The sequence below is a fragment of the Temnothorax americanus genome, unplaced genomic scaffold, assembly GCF_048541705.1.
Source record: "Temnothorax americanus isolate GAGA-0224 unplaced genomic scaffold, ASM4854170v1 Scaffold5, whole genome shotgun sequence".
NCBI lineage: Eukaryota > Metazoa > Arthropoda > Insecta > Hymenoptera > Formicidae > Temnothorax > Temnothorax americanus.
Window position 1 is genome coordinate 5,016,353 of NW_027509657.1, and position 23,476 is coordinate 5,039,828.

Here is a 23,476-nt window from a genome sequence, read left to right on the forward strand (position 1 = left end):
CCTGCGCCGAACGAGTATCTGTAATATTCCGGTACCATATTCCGCCGCTTACGAGTAGGCATTCGAGGCAACCTAGCCGCGCGCCGGTAGCAAGGCGCGTATCGACGATAACGATAATCGGCAAGAATGCACCGTGTTCTTTGCCCGCGCCATTTCCCTTTATCTTTGTTGGGAGCCACCTTCCATGCTTGCTTCGCCGTGTAGCTTCGCAACTACCTGCAGCCCCGAGGACACGTCGGCGTCGGTCTCTTCACACGATATCACGGCTGAGTTCTCGAAAGAGGTACTAAGAGGCCTCGAAGAGCCTTCTCTGTTTTCCAGCTCTCCTTCCAGCTGCATTTGATGTCTCTGGATGTGTCCTGAAATAGTCGCTTATCGGAGAATGATAAACGTTTAGGGGTAGCCAGAGACATCCGTGAGGTGAGTCGCAAGGAGCTATACACTAGGAAATCGCGTTCCCTAATGGACCGTCTTTTGTCTGCCACATTACTTTGGGAGAAACATAAAATCCTACGTTATAACTTTAAAGGGAAAAGAGGAGAAACAAGGAAAATGACAACCGTCATCAAACGTAAATTATATCCCGCAAAGTGTTCAAGTCGCGATCCGACGACTGCGTCACTGCAAAAAGTATGATTAACCTCGGAATATATCTAATGTGCAGTGATTAGATTCTGTGTAAGAAGAGAAAAGCTGACGATGATTGTGATTTCCGTCCCTGCGCTTCTGATGGTTGCAAAGAAGGTAATGGATATGGCGTAACTACCGCGCTGCCGAAACCCTTTTCACGAACGAGACGGAACACGAACACGGGAAGAAAAGAAAAGACACGATATCCCGGCACCGAAACGTTCACCTTCTTCTATTCCACGCATCGTTAGGACTTACGTAGCCGTAGCTATGGGACCTCGCGAGATTTAGCGGCCACCGCCGTTGATTTGTGACCCATTGTTCTCCGGCGGAGCCGGCGGAGCAAGGGCCCGACGGGGAGGGAGGAAGACCAACTAAAAACTGGACTATCAAAGTAATGGCCATCGATTTGCTGCCACGGAAACTACGGAGCGCACCCAGCAACTGCAAACCGCAACCGCACGTTCTCGCTTCTGTATTCCATTTTATATATTATACCTTCGACGCCGCATAAATTCGGATCGAGCGAAGGAATAGGTTCTCGTTAGAAGGATATCTTTTATTCCGATGTATCGCACACATATTATAGAAATATTATATAAAAAAAACGTTATTTTTTCTTAATACAAAACTCATATAAATGACAATAACCTTTGAGAATCTTTTTGTTCTATCTGATTATAATTGTAAATCAATAATTATATTTTACCAATGTCAAATTTTCTTTAATCTAAAAGAGAAACGCGGATAAATACAAGCATCTCGTATAATAGATTTTTTTCAAAATTCTTATAACGTTATATATAAAATATTATTTAGATTGAAACAAAGACAAAGTGATCTTTACAAAATCTTCAATATCTAATTATCTAAATTTATCAAATTTAGTAGAATGCGCGTTAAAACTTTCGTTGTGCATCCGTAAAAAGCAAGATGCCGCACATTCGACACTGAATGTCCGTTTAATCTTCCCTCTCTACTCGATAAGTTTTGAATGGGAAATCGAAGGGCCCCGTGTTCGATTCGAACGATCCAAGAAAGGGAACAAACGTAATAAACCGGTGAAGTCAATTCTTGCGAAGTCAGGCTGACACAATGGGAGGACGGTCGCGGAACAAGCAAGCTCGCTTCCTCCTCCTTTCTCCCGAGAGAAACCTGCTTTATTTATTCCATTATCCCGAAGACAGGTAACAGTCTCCCGCTGTCTGGCAGTACGCTTCTCATCATCATCATGCATCGACATACTTTGCAGTCAACGTTAATGCAATCGACCAGAAGACGTCTAAACGATGAAAATGAATCGCAATTTTTTTTTAATACGTCGTAGAGCCTTCAAACAGTTTTGTGATTTTATTTATATCTCAGAACTTTCTGATTATCTCAGTAAACAATTTTTTTTTAAATATATTAATATATTAAATTTGTTAAGATGTAATTTGCAAATCAAAATTGCTCTGCTTTGCTCATTAGCAATTATAATGAGATTTTATTTATTAAAATTCTATCGAATATCTTTTTTGAGGGAAAAGAAAGAGAATGTCTTTAAATTAATCAGTTCTTAAAATAATTAGTTTTATAATTATCGTATAGGAATTCTTGGAGTTTCAAGTTACGGTTTCTGTTTTGTATTATGCTCTTGGCTACGCTCGTCATCATAGACGGTCGATCGATTCTTCCTTGGCTTTCTATAGGAAGGTCGTCAATCTTTGACATTATATCCCAACGAGCTCACAACACGCGATGGAGCTGGTATTAATTAAAGCACGGTCGTTAATTGACGGACAAATCCGAGCAGGCTGCGGATAAATACAGACACCTCGATCGAGACGTGAATGGCATTGTCAGCGGCTCGAAGAACTGCTTCCCGGGGAGAGATAATCAATTCCCTTAGCTGCACCGCCAACGCTATGTATACGGTAGGATCGACGTAGAAAGGATAATTAAGCGAGTACGTCAGAGGTACAATACTCATTTCGTTGACATTAATTAAATGTGGTTGCGTCACATTATCATAGTAACATTAATAGAGCTCTTCATAGTTTCGATTTTTAAGCACAGTTTACATGAAAAAAGCGAGATGTTATCTATTAATTAAAGCTTAGTGGAAGAAGGTATTTTGAAAGAAGGGATTTTTATTTATAAGTCACTAAAGAGCTAAAAGTTTTTATCATTGCAAACAAACTGTTGCATCTTATTTTTTTCATACTTCAAATAAATTTTACTTTCACAAAATATGAAATTTAATTATAACTAATGTAAGATAAATAACAATAAGTTTTTAAAATCTCATTGTCAATTAAATTCTTGTTACAGAAGAAACTGCCCGCAAAGGAACAAATGTACAAAACTTGAGACACAATACACATCGCGTAATATTTTTATATTATTTTAACCGTTCTATTTGGGGTCAGATTTAACGTTATAAAGGTGTATTATGGTGCATCGTGATATTTCAGGTTCCGTCACGTGCGCGCAAACTCATCCGCATTCCTTCGACGCGATTCTGCATTCCGGCACATACGTATCGGGGATTTTCGCTCATATACATCCTGTAAAAGTGAGCTTCCATCCCTCGCCTATGCTATTTCGGAGATTTTATCCCCCTGGCAGCCAACCAGAAGAAGAGCCATCCCTCGGCACGATATTATGATAATACACTTATATTCATATGCAATAGGGTCCTCGACTTAGGAAGGCACGGAGGGCAACACGAAAGTCGTCCTCCTCGGGGTCTACAAGCCGTAATGTAATTCGATCGACACTTTAGCCCCGAGATGATGGAACGTCGGATAGAAATTGACGGCGAGCGGTGGGATGACGTGGCTGAAGAAGGGAAGATGAGTCCCGGGATGGCAGGTAAACTCTGGCTCCCGCGCTTATTCGAGCGCCGAGGTTCCCGGACTAATTGCCCGTTAATTTGGTTAATTGTGGAGGCACGAGTATCGACTTGTTCCGACGACGATGGATCCCGCCGCGTTAATGAAGGGCAAGCTCAAGGGATGAGCGAGAATTAGGAAACGCTACTTTTTTAATGAGGTGAAAGGAAAAAGCAATTATAGCGGCCGCTATCAATTGCAGCGTGCTATATGAATCGCGATTATCTTTATTAATATACATAATTTACATAATGCGCTATCCAAGATTGTTTAAGGAAAAATATAAACTAATATTATGTCACAGTTAAAAAATATTAAAAAATACACTTTGAGATTTCACAGTGTTATTTTATAAATAATAAAAATACAATTTAAAAAAAGTTTCTAGCAACTAAAATGCTAAAAAAATATCACGATCGTAATAAATATACGTGCGGAAGTAAAGAGTTGACTTCAGATGGCTAACCTGATTGCTAGAGAGACTTTTTCGACAAACTAAGGAGAGTGTGACCAATATACCTAACTATTATGGCGCAGTAACATGCGATTACTCGGCGTGAAAAGTTTGCACTGCCTTCCCGACCAGATCTGGGGATCTCTTGGTCGGAAAATGGTTTCCTCCCGAAAACGGCTAGACCACTGAAGACGTTAACATTCTATTCGAAGAAACGATTTTCCTCGTCATTTTACCGTCTTTTCTCCGAGGTTCTTGTTCGCGGATTACTGAAATGAGCCTGACAGAGGAAACGAAAGGAACTTCTTATAGCAAGTAGCAACGAAGATCCTAAGATTGATTATCGGCATCTTTCTATCCGCGTTTATCACGGCACGATTGCTACTGAGTATACATTTATAAGATGTCACTGAGGAAATGTTTTTATTGCAAACGTCTGAAAGTTGTTACGTCGGTAATTCGAGGAATAAGTGCAGTCTGATTGTAACGGTTCTTTGGATTAAAAAAATATTATCACTCTTTCCTTTCGATCTTCTCTCTACCCATTATATATAAATGCCCGAATGGATTGCATCAAAAAATTGATTTAATTGAGAAACATTTTCTAAAATGTAAATTATAATAAATTTATCTTCTGTTTCGAATATCCTCTTATAACTTGATACGTTCTCGTTTTTCAGAATATAAAAGAATAACATATTCAAACCTGATAACAATAATGGGCATGACTTAACAATATATTCGTTCTAAATTTTAATCTGTGATTGTTCATAATGATATGGAATTCTCGGTATACCTTCCAGCTTCCCGCTTAATCCTGTATACGACGAGAATTTCAGGGGATTTAACGTGTATTAAATTTCAATACGAAAATTTCGATATGACGTGGTATGAGCACGCAATGCAGCGCTGGAATTTGTATTTTTTGTTACAGAACTATTCACGTATGCATACCTCATAGTTATATGTATGTATGGATGTCTCTGTATATATATCGTACGATTTCAATATGTAATGCAATCCGGAATTAGGTAATGTTTGTGTTAATATTTATGAATAACATTTTATTCGCTACTGTTTTATAATAAATAAAAAAGCTTAAGTTGTTTCTAATCGTTTGTAAAATCTCCGGGTGTTTTCTCCAGATAAATAAAATCTAAAATAATCCGACGACAAATCTACGACGATTTATAAAATTGGTCGTAACATTATATTGTAATGTTCACTTTTCACGACGACGATATTGAATAGTCTCAGAAGATTGCGTAAAAGAGATTGCAAAATCCGTAACGTTCAAAAACGTTTTTACGACGGTCGTTACGCGCGCATTCATAGTGTAGCCTGAATCCTCGAAGGAAGGTATAAATGTCCGTAAGTACGACCTGCATAGGCGTCTACGTAAGTATTTAGTGTTGCTTCCCTATCGCGTAACGCACACGAGTGCATACCCGTATTATATAATCTCCTGATACTCCGCGGATCCTATAAGTGCGTTGTCTTGTCGTCCAATAGCGTCTTAGGCACGACATTTCATTACCGCATTTCGAATGAATTCGCCCTCTCTCGTCGCGGTCTCCCATAAAACAGTAGACAGCCATATAAGCAGTTTGCGTCATAAAATATAAGAAAGACCAAAGCGATTCGCTAACTTTTTATAGTATGTATATTTTTGCACGTCGACATAAATCTGCGATGCCTTAATTATATCACATTTGTGAGGTATTCATATAGTCATTTTTCTTAAATATCTTCTTAAAAGAGTCGCAATTATATACCTATCGTCCATATCAAAACATTTATTTTAAAATAAATGCTACGAAAATTAAATAACCAAGTTTATTTGATTTAAATATAAAAAAAATAATTTAAAATTCTGCAACGGATCTTTAAATATAGTTTTTATCTTTATAATACATTTTTATTTATGAATAACATTCAGTGATAACTTCTAGGAAATATCTTGCTACGTTTAACAGATAGATGTAAAAATTGTAACGGGTATATGAGGAGGTACTCCAAAGTTTCCAAAATTTGAACATGCAAACTGGAACTCGTTCAGAGTTTTGCCGTTAAATATTGCGAATTTACAGTATTGCGAAACAGTCTACCACGTGGCATTGTGCCATCGTGTCAGTTCACACAGGAGTTTTTTTTGTAGTGTCTGCAATATAATTGTGTTTGGCAATTTTTTTATAAGGTAAAAATAACTGATATTAAAGAACAGCAAAATGTGTGTCTAAAATTTTGTTTCCTTCTCGGTAAACCTGCAGCTGTGATAGCTGTGATTACAATGCTCAAGGAAGCTGATTGTGAGCGTCATAATGATTAAAGATAATGTCATTAAAAAGTACGAAAATAATACATATAAAATAAAAAAATTAAAACAAAAAATAAATAATAATTTTGACAGTCGATAATCCGACTATACATTTTCTCTGTTCAAAATTTTAAATAAAAATTTACAGATTTAATTCTCAAAGGAAAGTTATACTTTGCACATTTAGTGCTTTTTTCTCTCCTCCCCCCTCTATCTCTCTCAAAATAATTTTCTAAATTATAAAGTTGTCACATTCAGCACAATCTCGCATTTTTGCGCTTAAAATAAAAGGTGTACGTTCGCGCTGTCGAAATGGAAAAAAAAAGAAGTATAAAAATGTCTAGAAAGTGTGCCTGAAGTGAACAAAATTCATGTCACAATTTACTCGCAACGTCTGTTTAACATTACGTTGCGTCTGCGTTTCACCACACCGTACGATCTGCTTCATCCTTTACTCCTCTCCAACCCTGATCCTCCCACTTGTTGGTATTTCAGGATTGTTGGTGGAAAGTTACGAAACCGCTTTCGCGGTGCCATTCAAGCGTAATTAATGCCAATGTATCCATTTTGCGCTTTTGACGGCGGGTTGCATGCCAGGATGCGAGTATGCTTTATGAGGGAGTTTATGAAAATGTTCGCCGCAGGGGGGAGGAAAAGGAAGAAGCGAAGAGAGAGAGAGAGATCCCTAGAGATGCCCTCGCATCTTCGTATCCTTCTCCCCCTCTCTCCATCTCGCACAGGTGACGCTCCCCCAGGAACAACCCCGTTGCGTACGTGTGTGCGTTTATGTCGCCGCCAGATATTACCGTATAATTTTGGGATATTTCACTGGCACGTAAAGCAAGCCTCGGACGTGCGCGAATAGCTTCACGGACGATCGTTATTCGCTCGTGGGAGAGAACAAAAGGAAACGAACGGGAGGCAGAGTCCTCGGAGGGTTTCTGCTTTGCATGGTGCGACGATATAGCGCGTGTGAAGGGTACACTTGAGAGTCGAGCGCGCGGGTCGTCATGAATAATTGAGATTCTTGTACAGGGCATCGTTTCGCGTCAAGCCTCACAGAGATGTGCTGCTTGACGAAATCTATCCACGTGCCGTATCGATCTTTTTTTTTTTATCGGACACATGAAAGTTTCATCGATAGAATATCATCGTGTACACATCGACGTAAAATAGACTAAACTAGTATCACCGTGCAGGTAATAGGGATCCTAACTGTGTGCTCCTTTAGGTCTACCTCCTGTGTCTTAATACATATTATGATGCATTTAGAAAATGCAAAAACATTTTATGAAAATGTATTAAATCTTTTAGAAAATTATGTATTTCTCTATAATGATTCAGTATCATTCCTAACTTTTCTGAACTTCAGCACAACCTTTATCATCAATTTAATTTTTTGAAAAAAATTGCCTTTTGAATCAATGTGTATAATATTAAGTGTATTAAAGATTAAATATCTTTATATTTTAATAGGTCCTTCAAGAATATTTTATCGGTATCCATCACCTCGGCTTTTAAAAAGATTCCCGTCACCCACGTACCGTCTTCTCTCGAGGACGCAACGAACGCGGCGAAACGTGCGCGAGCACAGAATCAAAAGAGTCTAGTGGCAGCGTCCATCTCAAATAGTAAGATACACGGATACGGACATAAAGAACAACAGCGTGCACGCGCATCAGCCGTACGATGACAAATCGCGCATCAGCGTAGCGCGAGCCGCTTATCCATCAACATCAGGCCGGGACACGCGTACTCCGGCCCATGGGCATTCCACATAGTGGACCGCATTACATTCCCGCCGCCGATGTAGCCCGGCGCCTCCAGAGACCCCGTGGGTCTATGATCCAGCGACACCAGCCAAATCGCCGCCGTGAGTGGCGATTGTGAGCGTCGAAGGAGATTTATCATCGATTTGTTATCGCGCCGACTTGCCGCGATCCTGCTCCTCCGCGACAGAATGGAGCTACTTTACTCGTCGCTTTTCTGCCTGCTCATTGATATGCCTTTATCGCACGTGTATCTCTCAGCCGGATTTTTGAATCGATTTTATAATACTTCGAAAGATGGACTCGAGACTCGAGCATAATCGGTACATCGGTGTATCGATATTATCGAAAGCTGACGAAGATATATTGGATCTGTTCATGACTACTTCGAAAAATAGTAGCGGTGGTTGCATATAAATTAAGTCGATATATTGATTAATGAAAGTATGTCGATAAGCAATTATGTATCGCCAATAACGGTAACACGGTATATATGAGTTATAACTGTGTCTCTCGTTATTAATAATCCGGGATCCAGTTTCAATAATAACACAACTAACATCTGTTCCTTCATTACATGCACCGAACGGGAGAAAAGAACATTTATAAACATTGCAACGAGAATCTCATGATGAAAATTACAAAGACATTGCGATTCACGATAAATTCTAAACATTGCGAGAAGGAAACTCAACCCATTCCCTCGAAAATCTCCATAAAATATAGTATATACGAACAATGCGCCATGTTGCGTATCGATGTTGTTTCGAAATGACACACTGTTCGTCGTAGCTGTCGATGACAATAAAATAACGAATAAACGTGCGCTTGTCAAACGCAAAACACGTATTTATAGTTTGTATCGAAATCGTTGTCGAAAGAGAATGCAAATCTCAAAAATCATGAAGATATGTTGCATATAGATATATGCATAAAAAAATCTCTAGATTTTTATACATTTTTAAGTTGTACGCAGTATATTATTATTTTAATTTTATTTTTATTAAGAAAAATTAACGAGAAAGTAATAAAAAATTTCATAGATAAAAAGAAGCACAGGCAATAAATGGCAATTGTTACGCGAGCAACAATATATGGATTGTGAGAGGTAACCGGTGCAAGAGAACATTTATAGTGTCTTACTCCCTGGTCGTGCTACACGGAAACGGCCAGAAGAGTATCAGAAAGATATCACTATTGTGCGTATCTCATATGGGTATCTCTCCTGTAACGACTCGGCGCGAATGTACAACCGGCAGGTCGATATGTTGGTTATACCACCGCACTCTGAATTTGCCAGACTCGCGCGCGTTGTCTCGTTAAGTACATAGAGGCGCATTCCGCGAGCTGATGCTGATATTGACGCACCGGCATATAATTTCCGTAGCTCCACTATTTGCACCGCAGCGCGCCGTTCAAGGATTAATTAATTATACCGTCGTTAAAACGCATTTACCAACGCCTAAGATAGCGCCACCGATAACAGAGTCAGCTTATTCGAAGGCGAATGCGCCGGAAGTGATAACGACGCGTGTGCGTGGTTCGATTTCTTCTTAAGGTCAGTTGTAACTAACGATTGCAGGAAATAAACGAGAAGCAATTACAACGGAATGAACACAATAAATTTAAATATTTTATGTAGATATCAGCTAATGGAAAGAAAGATACACAAGGAAAAATAAATTCAAAGAAAAGTATAGCTATGTGTGTATGTATATGCGTGTGATGGACTATATGTTTGTATAAATAAAATGCATGTTTTATTGGTAGAAACATATATCGATCGTTTCGTTTGTTTAATAAAATTAATTATGTTCTATTAAATTTTAATCTTGTTTTTCTTGTTTAATCAGGGTATACAAAGGTGACAGCCCTTAACGTTGATGTAAATATCATCGGCCCAGCATTTGTGCGCGACTGTATCATCATGTAATATTTCAATTACGAATATATTTTGAGGCAAATACGAATACACCGTATCGCTTGCAATTAATAAGCCGAATAAACGTAAACGAAACGTGCGCGCGCGCATTCCGAGCTTGTGAGCGAAAATGATACAACAGATTCACAATTGAGATTTGCTATTGTGCCCTGTTATTACGTTCGTGATTTACAGAAAAGCGGTCTCACGCAAATTTTATGATACGGTAAGCCGTACGGTGTGCGTATATGTCATAATAGCCAGCTTATATTTACGTGCGCAATGAATAATAAAATGTTTAGGCTCACGCCGTAGAAACGCGAATATTGACCGTAAATCGTGGAAAGAGAGAAAAGGAGAAAGAGAATGAGAGAGGAATCAGCTGAAAAATAAAATTAAAACACTAAACACTGTCCGTTACAGATTTTTCCTATAACAATCACTGTCACCCGTGTGTTATAGTCTCGCGCGTTTCAATGGTCATTGTTTCACGAACGATAAAATGAAAAGCAATATATTATTCACCGTTTAATTATTTACATGCATTATTTAATAGTTCCATAATAACTCATAGAAGCAGATTTATTTTTTTATTTTATCCATATAACGACTTTTTTAAAATTATTTAAAAACAGTATTTAATCAGCTTTTCTCTCGCAAAGAATAATGTTAGCATGTTTTTAAAGAATTCATATTTAAAAGATATATCAATCAAAAGAAAATACGAGTAACTTAACCATTTGACAAAACGGTTTTCTCGATTAACATTTCCACGTTTCGACGAGACAATGCTCGATGGTACGATGTACACTTAAACAGAATATCTCTTAGACAGGGTATCCCATGGACAAGATAATCTTGTGATCCATGTCCTATACGCCCACTTGTCCACCCAACGTCGCAGGTAGACGCGGGTAAACGCAATGTCGATTATTCACAACGGATCATTGGCACCGGACGCATTTATGCACACACGTGTGTATCCGCTACACACTTATGTATATTTCCAAGTGACCAATCACTGACACTTAAATAGCACGCGAATAATACGAATGAAATAAATCGTTTAACGAAAAATTATATATATCAGTAGATTAAATATCATTTTTTTAATTTTTAGTTTATTTTGCATAATAAAATTATATATTTTATATAAAATTGTAAATATTTGTGTAAAATTGTTTTATAAACTATATATAATTATATATAACAGATTTGTATATATTATTATTATATATTAAACATTGGTTGTGGTTACACTATTGCGGCTGTCCATATCCTATCCGAAAACCTCAATGTAAAATCAGTCACAGAACTACCTACCACAGGACCCCCGCTCGTCCTGGTCATTCTCTGGAAGGGTTACTGGAGATACGACAGATAGAGATGGTAATTTAGCATCATTATTATAGACGTCTGAGGCGACAGCAGCGAGTTCTATAACGACCTGTAAGCGCGTACGTGGAGTCGCGCGAGCGTGGAATTAAACGATCTCATTAACGGAGCTTCATGGTCGAAATATCGATCGTTATCTCGACGGCTGCAAATAGTGCGCGCTTGTAAGCACTGTCTGCGCGTTTGAACTCTGCCCTTAGCGACAACTAAACCGATCATCGATATTTCCAAATTGAAATTATTAAACATTTATATGATTTGACTATAATATCTCAATTTATATCTCATAAACAGCTTTTAATGCTGAAACTAATTATACATATATATATATATATATATATATATATATATATATATATAATTGTAAGAATATTATCATAAAAATACAGATTTAAAAAAAATGTTGGCTTTCTATAAATCTTATCTCATTTTCATGCACGAAATGAATCCGTCCCATTTAAACTAGCTAATATTTTTTCTTCTTTAAGTCATGCTAATTAATGGAAAGCGACTTGTGAGGCACTGCAGTTTCTAATCGATGTCTCATTAAGCGTATTTAGCATTTAACTCTTACGATAACATTATCATTTGTCCATGTCTTTCTACATATATATTCCGTCTATTTCTGGCTAACGTTAATTAAACATTCGCAATTCTATACGCAACTAAAGTGCAATCGATAAATATCTATAAACGTTAAAATTGTTTTCGTAATAATTTTCAAGACGTCATTTTCTTTCTTAAATGCTATATATAAAAAATTAAACGCGATATATTTTAGGGCCATTAACGGAGAAAGAAAATCATCAAGTGAATTGAACTGAAGAGTCGAGAAAACAGGAAGACAGTCATAACATTGAAGTTGTTATCGCGCAAAAACAAAGGAGAGAAACAAGTATCGGAGATCATGAGACTCAAGGTTTAATATCTGGGAAATGATTATACGCGTGCGCGAAAACGGCAATAGAGAGGCGGCCTCATCGCGCGTAATTAACATCGTTAAAAAACGCGGATATTAAATAAATTACAAATAATTATATTCGACTATGGAACTACACTGTAAGCCACGATGCCGTATTAGTCGCGCGTACGATATCGATTACAAGATCGAAGCGCAACTCCCACTCTTTTTAAAAACCTTCGAGTGAAAGATTGCTTATCGCACTTTCCTTTAACATTTTATCATATATGCTTCGCACTTCGGTTTAATTTTATACTCTTATATATACCTATTTCTAATTTCTGTGCTATCTATTAGCTATTTATCAATTTATCTTTAAAATAATTGACATACTGTTTATGAACAGAATTTAATTAACATTAGTTCGTAATTATAAAGAGAAATGGAGCGGCAAAAATAATTTATTTCCATGCGAGAACCGATGTGCTTTATAGAAATGACATGAAAGTAACTCACGCACGTTTATATTGAAATTATCGATCTTTTATCATTATAAGAGAGATTGCCTCGTAACGGTGCGGGATTGACCGATCCGGTTTTCTAATAAGAAAAGACGATTAGAGCAAGACGCGCTGTCTGAGATCCCCCGGGTGGAAACTGCCAATCGTGGCCCCGATCGACCGCATTATGATTCAAATGGTTCCATTAAGTGTGTTCACGCGCTATTAGAGCCGCGCGGATTCTATCGCCTTTTCCTCACGATGTCTTTTCTTACGATTGGCCTCGGCCTTCGTAAATGACGACGGCGAAAGTGCACTATATTGATCCCCTCGGCCTTAACGCCGTTTCCATTATTCCATTAGGTTAACGACCTGCGACTGATAAAGTATTCACGATGGTGGATAAATACGACGTGATTCCCGAGATAATGTGATAAACGCATTCGCGAAAAGCGATTGAACGTTAGATCGGTGATCTGTATTGTCCGCTGTTATGTGTTCGCGATACGTTAAGCGACGCGTTAATTCAAGCGCAATTTGGTCAATAACAACGAATGAAATCTTTAAAGGCTATAAAAGACAGAGAAATTAACAACAAAGTTAACTTCGAATTGATTTCAATTGTTAACTATTACATTGCGAAAATTGAACGAATCTCAACCAAGCTAACGCTCAAGTTTACGCAGTTTGATACGATTCCATGATAGGTATTGGAAGCACATTATTTTCACGATCTAATTAATTATACGGAGTAGTACTGCGGACGTTTCCAAGTTTACAAGTTTGGTTTCACCATGAATCTCTCTCGATAGAGGAAAGTTTCGACCGCGCCGCCGAGGGTGAAAGACACCCTCCAGGAGGCGACGGCTCTCCGGAAAGTGGCGCCTACCAACGGAGACGCCGAGCATCATCGACGCGCGGCGTCCCGACGTCGCAGCATCCCTTCAATGGTGTTCTGTGACCTGCCGCTAGATCGAGATACCAAGCGCTTTCTATCGCGACACCGGGTATATCGCGCGCCGATAAGGCAGATCTTGTACTGTTACGTTAACTCTCGAACACCGAAATTTAATCTAAGGGAAGGTTATCTCACACTACTTAAAAAAAACATTTTACTACAAAATAATTTTTCCAAAAAATATTAGCTGATCGTTCTTAATTCATTATTAATATTTTGTAGAACAAACGAAAATAAACACATACTACGTTTACGCGAGCGTTACTTCTGTAGTAACTTACGATAATTCCTTCGGGATTTTGTAGTAACTTACGATAATTTACTCCGCGTAAACGAGTAATATATCGTAAGTTACTACAGAAGTAACGCTCGCGCGTAAACGTAGTAACAGGCCAATATGTCCATTATTAACGCTTAACTCATGCCAGTATCTAATATGTAGATATATATTTCACGTATTTAAATAAAAAAAGTTAAAATAATATTCCGTCGAAATATAATATTTTTTTTACAAGATATCATTTCTTACTCCTTATTACTCTTAATGCATTTTATGTATGTGTTGAAAACGATAAAGAAAATAAAAACGGAGATTACATATTCAGTCATTGTTACTACTCCTTAACTACGTCAAGGGTTGGAATGGTCGGAATGGTAGGAATTATGGTATTTTTGTGACACCTGAGCACACGTGGTTTGGCACCCCTTCCTCTTATGGAAACGGCTCCTGGGCTTGTTAAAAAATTCTGCGGGCCTTTGACCTGCGTTGCGGACGCGCTGTGCCATTCTCGTACGCGTAGTTCGCCGCGATTCGAATCGCAAACGTACACGGCATCGTAGCAGGATATCCGTTTTCCCATTTGTTGGCCGTTCCCGTGAAAATCTGCCTCGTTAAGCACCTCGACGTATTTGAGGTGGCGCATTCACGCGTACTCGCACAATCCATCAAAAACCGAAAGCAGAAAGCGCGCGCGGCCGCCGATAGATTCGTCGGTGCAGATCAATGCGGGATGAAAAAAGGCGGCGAACGGAATAGTCCGCATGACGAAATATAAATCACTATCAAATCCCGTGAAACCCGCGAGTCTCTATCAACAGTTGTAAAGAGGTAAATCACTCTCAAAGAACCGTAAAGAAACGACTCGTTATCAAAAGCCGTAAAAAAGTAAATTGCTATCGAGAGTCACTAATCGCTAGTTTTTCGTGTATGCATCTCTGGTATCTCTGGTAAGGATACATCCACATAAATCAATACCAGAGAGAAAAAAACAGTATAAGTCTAAAATATCTATAGATAAAAAAGTAAACTATAATCAAAAGTCAGTTTATTGACATATGTTGATAATTTCAATTATAATCAACGAATAAAACAAGAGATAACTTGAAAAAATCCGACATTGTTAAGATTGTGTGTCAAGTAATAAAGTTATTAATAAATTATTTTTGAAAATTGTAAAAAAAGATATATAAAAAATTCAAAAATTATAAATACTGAAATATCATACGTTACGTCCATCTATATATGGATAATTACGGAAAATAAGAAAAGATAGCAAAAAATATATTATTTTTTTATACGAGCGTAATTAGAAAATGCAACAGTTAAACAATAATAATTAGATAAATCACAAGAAACTCGATCAACGTGTGGTTTTAAACGGTTGATTGTCACATATACATGGACGTCGATATATGTTCGGCTATCGCTTGATTAATCGCTTGATTAAAAGTCGCCAGCTAGAGAACCTTTAGGTTAGCATCTCCAAGCTAATTAACTCTCGACATGCGCGACAAATCAATCGAGTGGTAGTCTTTCAACCGCTCTCAAATTGGATTCATACGGTGGCATCACGCGCGAGAGGATATTGAACCGAGGACGAGATGACAAAGTTCAAATGAACGCGGAAGATGTGTCAATTCGTGTCATAAAATGATTTAATTACCATGGCGTTATAATAAGGAAAACGAATATTTATTAGACGTGATTCTGTTATAACATGGTAAGGGAGTAAACACTGTTTGTGAGATGCACCTAGCCAATAAAATCTTATATTTATTATATACAGTTTACATTCATTATGGACATTATTTCTTTCGAATTTTTGATTTATGCTTTAATTATTTGTTGTGGAGAAGATTCATTAAAAATTGTAAGCAAATAGCCTTATAAGAAAAGTTTCCTTGAAAACTATCGACTTAAGATTCATCATTAAAATTACGCGATCCGGAGTTCTTCGAACTCACCCTATCTAATCAGTGCGGTGTTTTATTTTTCTCTGATATCATACTTCTTCCACCGAACTCGCGCAAACTTTTCTAACAAACTCTCACGGATAATTTCTTGCCAAAGTGTACGAAAAACGGCGTAAAAAAGAATAAATTAACAGCGCGACACAATAGATTAAATTTACAAAAAAGAGCGTAGAACGCGTTTTCCTCGTACAGAAAATCACAAAAGCTCTCTGACACAGGCGCTCTATGCTACGGCTTAACTATCCTTTGATATTATCTCCAACATTGCCTCCACTTGGTCTCTACCAACGACTCTTTACGTCCTCTGGTCCTGTACTAATACAGAAAAGGGTTTGATCTCTTTGACGAAAAATACGAGCTAATTGGCGTATATTCCACCGCGGTGGCATATTCCGGCGCGTTCGTTAGTATAACAATATTCCCAGGAAACGTACCAGATTCTGGAGAACCGCTTTGAAAGATCGGAATTATTGTCTTTCGCATTATTTCCTCACCGAGGCGACCATGCGGCTCGACCGAGTTGCAACGATAATTGTAATCTACAGCATCTCGTATCTTTTATCCGCTTACCTGTAATTGTGCATTCGCGGTGAAAGATACCTATACTTATGCAGATTCGCAACGCACAAGTTAGTCACCTTTCGCACCTATGCCTATTTTATATTTTCATCTCCCATGGAAAGAAAGAAATACGCATTGGAAACTCGAGCATTATCTCACGTATTGTTAATTAAAGTATCACGAAATCATTTGTAAAACAATCTTGCTTATCTTTCCTGATTTAACAAGTTCTTAATCTAGTACGCCATTAGGTGTTCCTTTTATCCAATCAGTTTCCATGCAATTACCCCAGGGCAAACGGATACGGTGAGGCTTCGCATTTCCGGACGAAGCCAGATACTCTCTCGCCTCCGATGCGTTTCAACGATTCTTCACGTACACGCGTGTAATGCATGATACGCGGACGTGTTCACGCGCGACAGAAACGGTTCGAAATGTACCGGTGTAACTAAAGCTAAACACCAGCTAATGAACGCATACGGGCGGCTCTTTGGCACAAAGGTCCTCCCTCTGCTTTATATAAAGCACGAGTGAGTTATTTACATTGTGGTCGACAGAATTTCAAGCTGCACGAGGTTCTAATGAACCTTTACCTCCTCCACCCACTTGCCGCTATCATCGCCTTCCCTCACACACATCGTCTGACCGAACTGGTTCGTTCGGCCTAGCCAGCGCGTGTCGGGTCGTTAATTAATTAAAATCCCAAAGCGAAATCCGCATCGTCGCAAATATTTTAGATACTTCGAAAGCTTTATGAGAAAAATACTTCAAACTTCCTGACGCACCCCACCCCTCCCGCATTCGCTGCGCGTCTACGTTCACCCCCGGGGAACGGGGATTCATGGCGAATAGCTGTAGAACCTTCGCCGCACGAATATTTACGAAGGGTGGTCGCGAATGCGGGAAAAAAAGGGGTATTTAATGAAATGTACGTATGGAGAGAGAGAGAGAGAGAGAGAGAGAGAGAGAGAGAGAGAGAGAGAGAGAGAGAGAGAGAGAGAGAGAGAGAGAGAGAGAGAGAGAGAGAGAGAGAGAGAAAGAGAGAGAGAGAGAGTCGGAAAAGGGATGCCACGAAAATCATAAAAATACCGCGAACCAGAAAATCGTAGAATTTCAATGATCAGCATTTAACCATTATGCATTTAATTTTACTCGATAACTCACACTGACGCAAATATTTTTTTGCGGTTGAAATAGTCACTCGCTCGTAATTAATAGGTTCGCGTTGTATAATATATGTTCGATTATATCAAATATATATTCAAGAAAAAAACCCAGATATTCAAAATAAAAATGGACTAAAAATAAAACTACGGCACATCCCGTATATATAAACAAAATAAAATATATTTATACGTCAATTGCTATAAAAATTATAGCTACATTATATTTTGCAACAGTTGTCATAAAATTATTAGAAAGAGTAATGATTGTTAACTTTATTAGTGGGAACATCCTGTTACATAAAATTTTTCTCTTTGTCAAAATTATCTTGATTGAATTAAGAAAAGTTATCAATTTTTCGTATCATTGATTCATGTGACATAATTAATGTTATCTAATTTATTAATATTATGTAATAAAAGTTATCTCAAATGTAAATTCAAGATAACTTTTATTACATATTATGATAATATTAATTGTCACATTAATACTATAATATTGAAATAATATTGAAATAATGCAAACAAGATCCTATTTTACGACCTAATTACCGGTAACACGTACATTTATTCACGTAAAACGTAATGCACAGCAAAATCACAGAAATACGCTATGCTATGCAACTCCGGACGAAGACTCCGGCAATGATGACAATCACTTTTCGAGATAACCTTCAGTTCCCTAATCTCTGTACTCCCCCATCCTTTCTACGCTCCATTATTCTCTTCTACTCTTTCTTTTTCTGTCTCTCTTTCTCTCTCCGGACCGTAAGCTTGAGATTAAGGTCCTTTAACGACTACACGTCGTGGCCATGTCCAGCCGAATAATTACGAATATGAAACCCGACAAGCCTTGAGATTCGTATGAGACTTTATTTGACGGGGTTACAACTTGAAAAATTTTCACGGATGTCAGATCCATTAGCAACGAAAAAATAAAACATTGTACGTTATATAAGTCAATTTTGCTAAAAATTCCACATTACATTCGTTTTTGTTCTATTAATCTATTATAATTTACCAAGAAAATGTTACGATTTAATTAATGGTGCAAATATATAACCGAGGAAAACTGTTGCGCGTTATTGGTCTCTATATGCTTTATCGTTTCCTGTGTTTATCGAGGGAAAAGGGTGTAATTGCATAGTAATTAATTACAGGTTGCAACTCGTTAAAAATGTTCACCAGACGTCGATAATCAATCATCAAACGAAACGTGAGAATATATTTCTTTCTTCGCTTTTTCCGACGGCGCTTATATTACCGGTGACTTTTATCTAAGATGTTAGTTTCCAAGATCCAACACAAAAGGAAAGCGTCTTAATTAGACGAGAAGAACTTTAATTAGACAGTACGCTTAAGTGACATACTCAAGAACGACCTTTATCAAACTTGAACGTAAGACTATAAAAGAGGAGAAAGAGAAGGAAGAGGAAATCCCTGAAAAATACGAAATCCAATTTCGAAACTTATCACAAATTTAATTAACCTAAATACTTAAGTATCTTTTATCCGAAAACGTACTTCATATTCGAATATATTACGTACATGTAATAGGATTTTCATATTAAATAAAATTGGATGTAACAAGATAAAACAAAAATCGATGTTGCGTTTTCAAAAAAAACATACGCCATTTCCATATATAAAATCGCCAATTAAGTCGTTACATGTGAGTACAGCGTAATCACCCTTTGTGGTGTCGCGTACCCATCCGCCTTCATCCACTTAGCTTTTCAATTATCAAGCTCAACTTATGTGCGCAGTTTGTGGCGCTCCGATAAACCACCCTCGAAAATCCCAAGCTTGGCGAACACCAGCCCCGAAAAATACGCCAACCACGAAGCTTAACATCTCGGGGGTGGTATTATCCGCGAGTGGTGGCGGGCAAATCCCCGGTTCTGCACGAGCCAACGCTTGGCTGGAGCAGATTGGCAGAGGAGATCAACGAAGTGGGCAGCCACGACCTTGCGCTTCCTGGCTGAGTTTAATCAGCCGTGCCTATCCCGAGCCATGCCACTACATACTATTCACGACTGCACCTTGGAGCGGCACACTTAACGGCACTTATCCTCGCAAGGAATTGATGTGACTGGAAACTCGCTGTAAAACCCACCGTTAAACCGCGGGACAAAGCCATATCGTCGAACGAATGGACATCCTAGCAACCCTGCGCCGTGCGAGTTCGGAAAGCACGATCCCGATATATATATCCTCGCTACATGAAGTTCCGCGAACTTGCGGATCAGACGATCGAGTCATTGCCACAGACGTTTCCTCGGACGTTTCTGCACGACTGACTCGAATGGTATGCGAGAGAGGATCAATTCCAAAACATTAATGCTTTGCTTTGCCATCATTTAATTATTATTTAAGTTTCGCAACAAATTGTGTGTACAAATTCGCATATTAAACAGGTGAAGATGAAAATTTTTGCACTTGTCCAGATATTAAATTAATCGTCCGTGCTTATTCATGTGATAGAAATCATATTCTCATTTTCGACAAATAATATATCGCGAAATTGGTAATTAATTATATCGTACACATATTTTCGAAAATAGTTGCGATAAAGAAAGAAATTTTGAAGAATTAATTCCTTCCGGCATAAACATATTCAATTATAATTTCAAAATGCACTTACCTTTGCTGATTATTATTCACGATAGGCATAGGAGTCGGCACTCTCGGTGGTGGAACCGGTATAGCTTTTCTTCGCCCTCCACCGGTTTGATGCACCGTCGGTGTTACTCTCCCGGTTGGTGCTATTCGACCGGCGGTCCGTGGTCTTTCTGTTCGCACCTCCATAGTATATATCTGTAAAAGATAATATAAAATATTTTGTTATTCAAAAAATTGTATTTTTATTTAAAATTTTTAAAAAATATAAAAATATATTACATTTTGTACAAAAATAGTTTGTCTATTTTTGTTGTTTAACTTAATAATTAGATATTTGGTTGTACGGAAAATGTATTATAGGGGAATCGAGAAATTGGAATAAATATTATAGAAAGCGGTCGGCGAGGTCGGCGCAAAAGTATCGCTTCTCCGTAACTTCAACGGCGCCGAAGATCACAGAAATGATGATAAATTCTGAAAAGAGCGAATGTTTGGAAAGGACTGACAAGAAAAACGAAAAAGAGACTACCGACCTGTACGACTACCAACGTTAAAACTTCTGCTTCACGGTGTGTCGACTTTGCAGCTCGCCTCTTTCTCGCCCGTCTGTTTCCCTTCGTTTATTCAAACTAGTTTAACGCGCTAAGCGGGTCTGGATACGATTCAGTAGCGTTATCGTTAACCTTAGGAATAATACATGCAAAAAGTGTTTGGAAGGCAGGAAACAAAACCAATATACGTATGCGACGACATAATTCTTTTATCCTTGAATTTATGTGAAAAATAGAACATGGTTATAAAAAAGATTAACTATAAATAAAAATTTTTTTTTTTGCAGATCAGTTATTTGTCTGTATACGATCATTTATCTACAACTCATCTCAAGACTTCTTAAAAAACGAGAGAGAATGTTTTGTCTATGCAGGTAGAATGCAAATATATACAGCGAAGAAAACTCACGAACGTTTTCCACATTCAACCACCTCCTCGTTCACGGTTTATGTTTATATGTTATACCTAATCCGTACATTGTAAAATTAAATGAGAAATGTAAAAACGCGATTTTTTTCCATAAAAATATTTTTAATATCCTTAAGATAATTATTCACTAAGTTATTTAAAAAGTCTCGTGTCAAAACTAACTTAAATTTCTATTTCACTATGCACATGTACTCTTCATTTTCTCCTTTTTTTCCCCTATCTCATATTTCGGTCCATACAAGAGCATGAAAATTTCACGATTGCACAGATTCGCGTATAAAAAAAATTCCGCTGTACGAACAGAAACAAAATATCGCAATGTTGGCGACTGTCAGAGACGAGCCGGGAAAATAAACCCCGGGCACCGACGGCGGCTTCACAATGGGGAGCATCTGCTTAGCAAATTGCGAAAAATAATAACGTTTACACCCGAATTCGTGGCACGGAGCACCGTAAAAGTCTTCCCCGTGGTATACATCGTAATACAATAACGCCCACTCGTGGAACTGCGAATTCAGAGGCCGGAAAAAGTGAATGCGAAGGCGGACGATGAAGAGAATGAGAAGGATGAGAGGTGCAAAACGAGCGTCGTGCAAACTCCCCTTCGTATAGTAGTGCACCCGCGAAAACAATATGCGTATATATGTGGAGAATCGCGTATCCGCGCATACTTGTTACGCGTGACACCGAGTTATCCAACCGAAGACGATTCCGGAACTTCTTTGAGTTTCACTTCCGCGCCAGTGCATTCGCTATCATCCGTGCACATCTTGGAGCAAAGATCCCGTCGAGAACTTCGAGGTCTGAATCAACGCCTATTTTAATTCTTCTTTGTCATATATGTATATGTATATGAAAAATATAATATATATCGATAGCTTAACATACGTTTCTTAAATAATAATCTAATATTTTTCAGAAAATAAAAAAAAATTAGATATTAATTTCATTTTAATGTAATATATATTTTTTGAGAACTATGTAGTATCAATTTAATAATTCTTAACAAATTAACTATTTAAATATGTTGCCTGATATATTAAACTGAGATATTTTAAGGCGTTGTGTCATGAAAGGAGCATTTTTATTTAAAAAAAAGATGATCGAGATCGAGATAATGCGCAGTTTCATCATAAACCAGAGAAGTATGCGATTACCAATCTAAATTATTAATTCTGTCGCTCACATTCGGTGGAAATGGACGACCAATACGTTTAATGCGACATAATACGTTGGCATGACTAATTCGTGCTGTTATCAATGATGCTAATCGCCATCTATCTACGAGAGTAATGAATACCGCAAATTAATAATGTTCGATTGACACGTAACGTCCGAGGTTCATCCGCTGAGCGACGTGCACATCGTGTTCCTAACAAGAGCGCGAGTTTCCCAACCCCCTCCGACTTTTTCATTGCACGCATGTTACACATCGATCGTTCGTTACGCGCGCACCTTCCGGCGACGATCAAAAAACGTCATTAACGAGAAAAAATATTTCCAATTTGACAAGTAGAATCAAATCCAAAGAATTACTCATGTTTAATAGGAATAAATATGCAATGTTTAATATAATACATAATAATTAATTTGTGCATCACCATTGATGTTACGGCTAATGCAATAAACGGATTACACATTATCACGTAATATTTTTAATAATACTATATGCACACTTTCCATAGACTCTCAATTCAATTATATAAAACTTGTATTTTTTAATAATAAAAAAATCGCTATTGACGAGAAATGTATTCGTCGTTATTTAAATGAGGAATTACGCCGATAATGTTTAATGCTGAATTCTACATTAGCTTCATTATCTCATGCATTGAGATAATCAATTAGATTATCATGCCGATCGCCACGAGTGAATACGACAAATTAATAACAGTCGATTGATATATAATATTCCAGAATGCATTTCGCAGTCTCCTAACTCCTTTATGTTCGCGCACCGAGCGCGCGCGCTTGCGCTTTCGGATTAGGACGAAAAAATGTTATTAACGAATGAGAAAAAAGGGCGCCGAAAAAAGATATTTCGCTTTTCGCGAGGAGAAAGGAGAAAGAGAGAGACAGAGAGAGAGAGAGAGAGAGAGAGAGAGAGAAGGGGCCGCATTCAAAGAATTTATCGGCGATATTTCTCGACCGGACGACGTCGGCGTCGCGCAATGT

The 23,476-nt window shown here is 38.0% G+C and overlaps 2 protein-coding genes across 5 annotated transcripts in view; one reads left to right on the forward strand and one right to left on the reverse strand.

Moving 5' to 3' along the window:
• Positions 1 to 23,476, forward strand: part of LOC143904062 (uncharacterized) — a 404,129-nt gene that overhangs the window by 347,907 nt on the left and 32,746 nt on the right. The gene's annotated exons all lie outside the window — the stretch shown is intronic.
• Positions 1 to 23,476, reverse strand: part of LOC143904053 (uncharacterized) — a 325,508-nt gene that overhangs the window by 250,126 nt on the left and 51,906 nt on the right. For all 4 annotated transcript variants that reach the window (XR_013258841.1, XM_077418274.1, XM_077418273.1 and 1 more), the window contains exon 3: positions 20,343 to 20,515. Coding sequence is in view for 3 of the 4 variants with exons in the window: in XM_077418274.1 (XP_077274400.1) it covers positions 20,343 to 20,506 (164 nt within the window). In the remaining variant the exon portion in view is untranslated. The remainder of the gene's footprint in view (positions 1 to 20,342; positions 20,516 to 23,476) is intronic.